This window comes from Petaurus breviceps, unplaced genomic scaffold, assembly GCF_028583685.1.
Source record: "Petaurus breviceps papuanus isolate PSGF00001 unplaced genomic scaffold, PetGlider_PUasm1.0 37, whole genome shotgun sequence".
NCBI lineage: Eukaryota > Metazoa > Chordata > Mammalia > Diprotodontia > Petauridae > Petaurus > Petaurus breviceps.
The window spans coordinates 93,010,738-93,020,147 of NW_027186296.1; the positions used below are offsets into that span (position 1 = coordinate 93,010,738).

At 34.5% G+C, this 9,410-nt stretch overlaps 1 protein-coding gene across 1 annotated transcript in view; it reads left to right on the plus strand.

The window, feature by feature from the left end:
* LOC138168661 (pancreatic triacylglycerol lipase-like) overlaps window positions 1-5,498 on the plus strand; it is a 19,772-nt gene extending 14,274 nt beyond the window's left edge. The window contains exons 10-12 of the mRNA XM_069097567.1: window positions 2,140-2,248; window positions 2,801-2,965; window positions 5,435-5,498. Coding sequence (XP_068953668.1) covers window positions 2,140-2,248; window positions 2,801-2,965; window positions 5,435-5,498 — 338 coding nt within the window. The remainder of the gene's footprint in view (window positions 1-2,139; window positions 2,249-2,800; window positions 2,966-5,434) is intronic.
* Window positions 5,499-9,410: the final 3,912 nt, after the last annotated feature.

The window sequence follows — 9,410 nt, forward strand, 5'->3', positions numbered from 1 at the left end:
GGTGTTAAGTGTCTGAGGCCGCAACCGAACTCGGGTCCTCCTGACTCCAGGGCCGGCGCTTTACTCACTGCGCCACCTAGCCACCCCTCAGTCTATTTTTTTTTTTAATGATTCTTATCCAAGAACTGCTGAAAGATAAACTCTATGAGGTGTAATAGTAGCTTATTTGTAGCTAAGAGTATATAAAGGATCTGAGAATAGCTATGTATAGTGGAATGTGGCATCATTGCCATGTGCTCTGGCCAGTAAAAGAAAGAAAAGAGAAGAGGACAAAGAACCAAGAGGCTAACAATGTGGAAGACACCTTTACTTCACAATTTTGCCCCAACACTAACCCCACAGAATTGTAGAATTGTGTAGATGAGCCACGTGAGATAATGTGGCAGACTATGTAGAGTGAGGAACTTGGAGTCAGGACAACCTAGGTTCAAATCCCACTTCTCATCCTTCCTAGCTGTGGTACTCTGGGTAAATTCCGTAATCTCTCTGACTCTCAGTTTTCTCATCTGTAAAATGAGAGTGTTAACAAGATGGCCTCTAAAGTCACAATTCCAGTCTCTGCTAGCTGCTTATATTAACATGTGACCCTTGTGAAATACTTTATACTTCCAAAGCCTTGGCTTTCTTATCTATAATATGGAGATCATTATACTCTTCACAAATTTTTTGTGGGAAAAACCTTTCATAAACTACCAAACATCATGATAGTGATCTGTAAGTTGGTGAAGTAATCAAAAACAATAAAACTTTTTTGATATAAAATTTACAAATTTGGAAAAATTGCAGGTTGTCAGAGAACAGATTAATTTAATGAAAAATATCAATTATTGACTATTTTAAAAGAACTGCTATTTTAAGAAACCAGAAATCCCAAGCCAAGTCTGAAATATGTAGCAATAAAATACAAGCAACAGTATCATGGAAAATAAAAACGTGATGAAGAGATATCAGAATTGTAGTCTTGTCACTATTTAACTCTGTGACTTTGGGCAAGATTAGAGTAGATTGAGCACTGAAGTTGAAATCAGAAGACCTGAGTTCAACCATGGACAAGTCACCCAACATTTCTAAGTCTCACCTTCTTCTTCTGTCAAATGGCGATAAGAATAGCACTTCCCTCACAAGGAAAGCACTTTGCAAACTTTAAAGGTCTATAACATTATTAGCTATTATCATTACAGTCTAAGCTCTGTTTTGCTTATAATAGCTCTGGTTTGCATAAGATTTTAAGGTACTCATTTACAACTATGTGGGTGTTAGACTAGAATTTACTTAGGATTCTTCCACCTTTAATATCGTACAATTTCTTAAAAATTAGTTGTTAATATTAAAATAATTGTGCCAGGCTAAAATTATATCATAGACATAAAAATTCTTTAACAGAAAAGGATTACCAAACAGAATTTGCAAACATCATGTTTGCATAATATAAGAAATAGTCAATGTCTAAATTATTTAGTTAGAAAAGTCCATTGACATTAGTTTGAATTCATTTTATTCATAAGAAGTTAAAATTTGCAAATAAAGGAATTATTTAAAATTTTTATTATAGTAAGCCATATTATTTGATTATTGGGGTCTGTTCATATATAGACGTCCCTGATGATGCTGCGTTGGCTTCTGGCTTTGAAGTCTGCTCTCAGGAGCATCCTTTGTTATGTGAATGCATAAAATAGGAGTTAACTGACCTTTCCCAAGACTTTTTGGCACATAGATAACATAGCCTTATCCAATTCTGAGCTACTTCCTGGATATGACAGATTAAGATAATGATAAGAATATTCCAGGATATGACAGACTAAGCTATCGATAAGCGTACTTGAATCTTTGTCTGCTTGATCTTTAAAAACCTTGTTCAAAGAATCATTTAATGGAGTTCATGATTCTTCCTTGAACTACCCACATGACCTGGTCATTTCTTATTCATGTCTCCGAACATGCTTAAGTGCTGGACACTGAGCACCCCATGGCATTTTATCTAAGAAGAATCAGGCATTCTATAAATAAATTATCATATTTTATTCATTATTGCTGCCTAAATTATGTTTTACAGGAACCTCTATTTTGTAATTATATATTCATGTTTATACATTCACTATATTTATTTCTCCATATTTCTATTTCTACCTTTCTCCCTAGGTTGGAGGTATAAGGCAGCTGTCACACTGTCTGGAGCAAAGGTTACTGGAACAGTAGTAGTTTCTTTGTTTGGAAGTAATGGAAACAGCAGGCAATATGAGATTTACAAGTGAGTTCAATATCATCAAATATCGTACATGTTGAAATTATTACGTTATGTAAATATGTTTTACCCAAATTATTGTTCATAGTTTCATTACTATGAAAACCAACTTAGTAGTAGTGTATACATTTTATAAAGTCAATCACAGGACTTCTTTTTCAATTTTGCATGCAGAAATTGACTTCAGAATTTGGTTTCTAACTTTGGTGCATCGCTACTTATTGAGCAAATAATTTATTTTTATTTCATAAAATGATTTTTTCTTGTTCTTGTTACCAGGTGTTTATAATCAGTAAACAATTATGATGTTACAACAGATGGAAGAAAAAGATTTAATGACGTCATCACTTATTAAATTGTAGGAGAAAGTTGTGACCAAAACATGTTAAAATACTTTGGGGGCATAAATTACAACCATATATGTGTGACTTTTTGCGTCTGTTTAATATGTTGGAAACACAATTGAATTAGCAAAATATATATCATGTATAGATTTTATAAGTAAATATATATGTATAGATTTCTGCACTTGAATTTGTTATTTCCTTCTGTTCCAAGGGGGAGCCTACAACCAGGTTATACACATTCTAATGAGTTTGATTCAAATTTCGATGTCGGAACAATTCAAAGAGTTAAATTTCTCTGGAACAACCATGTGATCAATCCAACCCTGCCCAGAGTAGGAGCATCAACGATCACTGTAGAAACTTCAGATGGGAAAACGTAAGTACTAAATATTGAAAAAGTAATTTGTAAGATGCTCACACAGAAAAATTTACTTTGAGATAGATTTGTGCCAGCACCCTTCTCATGTTACCTTTAGCTTACATGTAAAATATTTCATGAGACAATAGTTTACTTTAGGAAAATTGAGCTTTTAAAGATGTTTCAATTGGTATCGTGTCATTCAATAAAAGTCCATGGAAAGGTCAGTGTTTGACCCTGAGATTCTACCATCATGAAATTCCAATTACTTAAGTATTTCTCTACCTAATGTACTTCAAAGGTGTATAGAATCACAGAATTTAGAGGGAGGAGGAAGCTTAGAAATCATCAAACTAAGTCTGTCATTGTACAGATAAGAAAACTGAGACTCAGAGAGATGAATGAACTTACAACGTCATAGAAATAGTAAACATTTAATTGACTCTAGGAAAACAAAGTTAAGGGAAATGGCATCATATATGGCATTTAGTTCCATAGAACAATGTGTCCAATAACATTAAGGTCACTTTGGACTGAATAATATTATAGTACAGTTGTGCTATGTTATCTTAGAGTTTGGTTGTAATTCATTATTGTTGTTATTGCAAAATGATCATGGTTGAATTAATGTTGTGTGGTAAATGCCTGGTTACTAACGTGGAGAATTATTTAATGGTCACATAACAATTTCTTCCTCCATCCTTTCTGGCCAACATAATTCTAACACATGCATTTTTGGAAATGTCTAATATAATTCTAGTATTGATAATGAGCAAAAATATGAGAAAAACTAAACTTAAAAAACAACAGAAGAAGGAAAGATATGTTTTACTCTGGACTCCTTTCTTGTGTTGCTTCATAATTTTTTAACATTTAGCAATCATTTACTGAGTTCCCATTAAATGCTGGATAAATTGCTAGAAAGGAATACAAGCATGAATAAAATCCTCTTAGATATTTTTCTTATTTTTATGTCCAGTATTTAGCAAGGCTCTTCATACACCATATAGTAAGTGTTTAATAAATGCTGATTTAATTGTTAAATTGAATTGAGCATGCTAACTGTCCTCACAGAGCATGAACTTCAGGGAATATGCAGTATTGTGCTGAAATTCAGCTTCACAAATGGTGTTCCACAGAATCCTGGTGTTCAACACTCAAGGAGCATAAGGGTTCTATGGTAGTATGTTGAGGCTAGCAATATTTTCCTCCCTAGAATATTAAGTATAAAATTATGTATCAAAACTAGTTATTACCTGAGGCATTTTCCCATGCAGAAGTAGCCTTATTTCCACTTTTTCTTTAATATTTCCTTGGCATTCCTGTATTCTGGAAGTGTTCTGTACCCCTAGATTTCCTTGATTAGTACCTACCACAGTGCATGCATGGCATGTAATAGGTGGTAAATAGATGCTTGATTTTTGATTGATTATGTATTCTGTTAATAGTTTTAAAGCCATCAGTGTTTTGCCCAAATTTTTTTTCTGAAATGTCATATTAAATAGTTGGCATTATTTTAAAATACAAGGATAAAGTTCATTCCCAGTCCTCTGGACATTCCTCTTCTTGAAGTTACTTAGAAAGTCCTTAACTGGACATATTTCAGGCAAAATTTACAAGTCGGCTCTTGTGGAATATCCAGTACCCTTCTCATTACAGTGGCTTGGATTCTGGAAGCCCTCCTCTCTCTCCATTTTAATGTCTTCATAAAGTACAAGGGAAGTTTGCAGCCTTAGCAAACTCAATCATGTATATTTATATTTTAAGACACTATAAAAAGCATTTATTGAGTACCTACTACAATCAAAGCTCTCAATTAAATTAAAAAGGATGCAAACTCTTTGCTACATGTGTGACCTTAAAGGAGTCACTGAATGTTATGACCTTATGATCCTCATAGGTGAGAGCTAGGTAACATAGTGGATAGAGAATTGGGCCTGTTGTCAAGAAGACATGAGGTCAAATCCAATTTCCTTTTACTAGCTATGTGACCCTAGGCAAGTCACTTAACCTATGTTCAAGATTTCTCTTCTGTACAATAAGGATAATAACAGTTACCTATTTCCCAAGGTTGTTGTGAGGATCAAATGAGGTGATTTGTTAAGTGCTTAGCACAGTGCCTGGACCACAATAAGTCCAATATATAAGTTAGTTAATTGTAATAGAAGTAGTTAGTAGTAGTAGTATTAGTAGCAGTAAAATGAGAGGGTAAGAATTGATTCAATCCAATTATTAAATATAATCTATAAGGCATATTCCCTAGCACAGTCCCTGACTTCAATGTAGCTTATACCATACTGTTCTTTTCAGCTTTAATTCCTATGCTACAGGGGCTTACAGTCTAACAAAGGAGATATAACTTACTCAAATTACTAGAGAAAAAAATAAATGCTTAAGAGACATAAAATTCTGTAATATTGCTCTACTTATGTGCATATATACAAAGACAATAAGATAATTATAGTCAATATTCCATTTTTTCTGCAGGTACCATTTCTGTAGCCAAGATACTGTAAGAGAAGATGTTCTGCTAACTCTTAATGCTTGCTAAAAGCATATTAATGTGAAATAATTATTTCCTGTAGTAATAAAAGGCCAATGTAAACCTAATCATTGAATTCATTCATCATTAATACTATGTTATTTTCATTGCAATTTTTAGTGGGGAAACATTTTTAAAATGAGGGATTCATTCTAGAACCATACCTGAATGTTTATTGGATTTCCCAAATCATCTCCTGGCATTTTGCTAAGATGACGATTCTCCAAATCACCATTTATCATCATGAATTGGCGATCACATTATTCATCCAAGTAATGGTCCTAGTTTTATTTTTTCATGACCTTGTTAAGATTTGTGGGGTGTGCATAATGGGAGTAATTTCTATACTTTCTATGTTTACAATGTTAGTGGAAAGGAAAGATGAGTATTTTTTTCGTTGTTTTTGCTAATTTCACCACCTTTTCTCCAGTCCATGTGACTTCCTGGAAGATATGACATTTAAAAAGATGAAATCATGATTGATATGAAGCTACAATAATGGGTTGGCATATATGATAGACAGGAATGGAAGAGATTTAGAAGAAGATAAAAAAGGGTCAAGAAAGTTTAGTTTGAGTCCAGTGGAAAGAGAAAAAGAATAAGCAGATTATCTATAGGAGTGATACTGATAAGGAAGGGTTACCTAGAGATTCATGAGCAGTTGGAGGAAGTAAGAACTTAATAAGTTCATATTTAATGGTTATCCCAGTGGTTGAGTGTCAGGGATGGCATTTTCAAATATACTGATGACAGGTTAAATTCTAAATACACACACACACACGTACTAATGCACATACCTGCTTTTACTTCTCACTTTCACATAAAGCATTAAGTTCTGGATATCAAGTGCTAGGAAATGTCCAAATAATATCAATGTGTAGAATTTGTTGATAAAATATTTTAGTTTTCAACTTTTAATTAATTAGGAAGTGAGTTAATTAAACAATAATTTTAAATTGATGGGTCCCAAAGTACTTTGTTTAATACCCAAAGGAAAATATTGCACTTTGTCAGAATTATAACTGTCCTTCATATCTGGAATGTTTGCCCACTTCATCTCATCCCCACACACCCCTAGTCCTTTCCTTTTAAAATAATATTCCATTTATACTCTGTATATCTTGAACATAACAAGCTATTGGAATGTGGTTTCCCCCATTTTATTGTGAGCCCCTTTAAAGTCAGGGATCATGTTTTCACCTTTCTTTGTATCCCCATTACATGGCACAACTCCTTCACATGTACACATGTATACATGTATGCATGCATGCAGACTTACATGCATAAGTACATACAGTACTTATAAAATTCAGCACACTTAAAAAACACAACTTTTAATCAAAAATCAGTTTGTTAAGATAACTTTTACTTTGAACTCAAAAAACTATTCATGCAATTTAATTATTTTAAGTTATTATTAACTGTATTTTAAAATTTAGCCTAACTTGTTTTAAACTCTATTTTTGATCTTTATAAAATGTTCTTGTAAAAAAATAATTTGATTCATTGCTTCAAAAGCTTCAGTTCAAAAATTTCCTTGGAGTTATGGCAGATCCCATTTGTTAACATGTAGAAAAAGGGTCAACCCTTCTATTAAGAAGAGCCACCGGTATTACATATAATAAAGGATAGTGAAAATATAGATTAGAAATTAATTGGAAACTAAATCTAATCTTAAGGAATAAGTGGGTGCATAGAAACAATCAATAATTTCATTAAAGAATATGAGAACAATGAGAGAACATGTAACTTTATAGGATTCTGCCAAAGCAGTACTTATGGGAAAATTTATTTCCCTACATTTTTACATCAATAAAATAGAGAAAGAGCATATCAATGAACTAGGCATGCAACAGTAACAAAAATAAGTAGAAAAATAACAAATTAAAAAGCCCCAATTAAGCATCAATTTGGAAATCAAGAAAACTGAAAATGAGATTAATAAATTTGAAAATAAGAAAACTACTTAGCTAACAAATAAAAGTATGAGTGGGTTTTATGAAAAAAGCAATAATTTAGATAGACAATTGGCAAATTTGATTTTAAAAAATTAAGAAAACCATATTATGAAAAGAGTGAATTCACCATCAATGAAGAAATTAAAGTGATCATTAGGAATTTTTTTTGCCAATTTTATGCCAATAAATCTGACAAAGCTAAATGAAAATGTAAATTACATTGATTAACAGAAGAGAAAATAGAATATTTAAAGAATCCCATTTTAAAAACAACAACAACAACAGAATAAGCTATCAATGAATTCCAAAGAAAAAAATCTCAAGGCCAGATGGTTTCACAAAGGAATTCTACTAAATATTTAAAGAACAATTAATTCCAAGACTATATAATCTATTAAGAAAAGCAGGTGAAGGAATCATACCAAATTCCTTTTATGGCACAAATATGGTGCTAATACCTAAACCAAGAAAAACTAAAACAGAAAAAGAAAACTACAGACCAATTTCCCTAAGGTATACTGATACAAAAAAATTAAATAAATATTAACAAGGAGATTACAACAATATATTACCAGGATGATACACTGTAATCAGGTGGGATTTATACTAGGAATGTAAGGCTTGTTCAATATTAGGAAAACTATCAGCATAATTGATCATTTCAAAAACAAATCAACAGAAATTATATGATTATCTCAATGATTTCTGGGAAAAAAAAAAACTTTTGACAAAACACAGCACCTATTGAGAACACTAGAGAACAAGAAATAATTAGAGCTTTCCATAAAATAAGTTCTATAGGGCAGCACCACGATGGAGGAAGGCAAGCAGGCACTTTTCTGAGCTTCTCAGTGAATTCTGTCACTGACCCCTAAAAAGTGAATCTGAATGGATTTTAGAGTGACAGAAGCCATTGGGAAGCAGAGTCCCAGTCCAGAAAAGCACACATGTGGGACTGAGCAGGGGGAGCTTGGAGCTTGGAGCCCATGGTGGCTGCACCAGCTCAGACCTGAGAACAGACTACAGAAGACTGAGAGTGAGCCCCGACCAGCAGATTCACCCACCACAAGGGGGATTCACAGACATCTCACCACAAGAAAAGAATTGGTTGGAGCTGGGTAAGAGAAAGCACATTGCCTGTAGCAGCCACAGCAGCTTCTCCTGGGGCTATCAACCCACAGCCTGGACGTTTAAAAATCACTTATCTGAACTTCCTGGAGCCAAGTTGGCAGAATAAATCTTAGCTGCACTAATCCTTCTCCCTAACCCTCAAAGCACAGAGATTATTGCCTCACCCAGTGTAAAATCCTGAAATAGTTGAAGCAGAGGCAGGGTTGAGAGCCCTAGGGGAAGGGTGTGACTGAAGCTGTGCTGAGTCTGAAGTGAAGGATGGGAGGCAACCCAACAAGCCCCATCTCAGTTGACCAGCAGGAGATCCAGAAGTTCAATGGGGTGGAGCCAGCAAGCTCTGAAAACAGGAGCCCAGGTGTGCCTTTGCGCAATCAGGGGAATCTGCAGACATCAGCACAGCAGGCCACCAGCTGCTGAGCCTACCTGAGCTGTAGCCCAGGGGCACAGAGGTAGACACCTGAAGAGCTCCTCTCCCCACATGTTACTCTGTGAGCCTCAGGGTAACCCAAGGAAAACACTGAGAATCCTGGCCTGGGCCTCAGTCTAGACACCCAGAGACTACAGCACACAAAGTCAACAACCAAGCCCTTAGCTCCCAGCTTAAGGAGTGTGGGTGAGAGCCCTTTGAACCCCAGAAGCAGAAATCCACTTAAAAAAGTCAGGAAATAGGCAATAATAATGGGCAAGAAGGAAACTATGAAATCAAGAACAGGAAGGCTCTAATCCTGTTGTAGCAAGCAAGAACAACCACAATCAAAGGACAACATGGACTCTATACTCACACCTGAGACAACAGAAGGAAATATGATCTGGTCTTAAGCCCAAAAAGCAT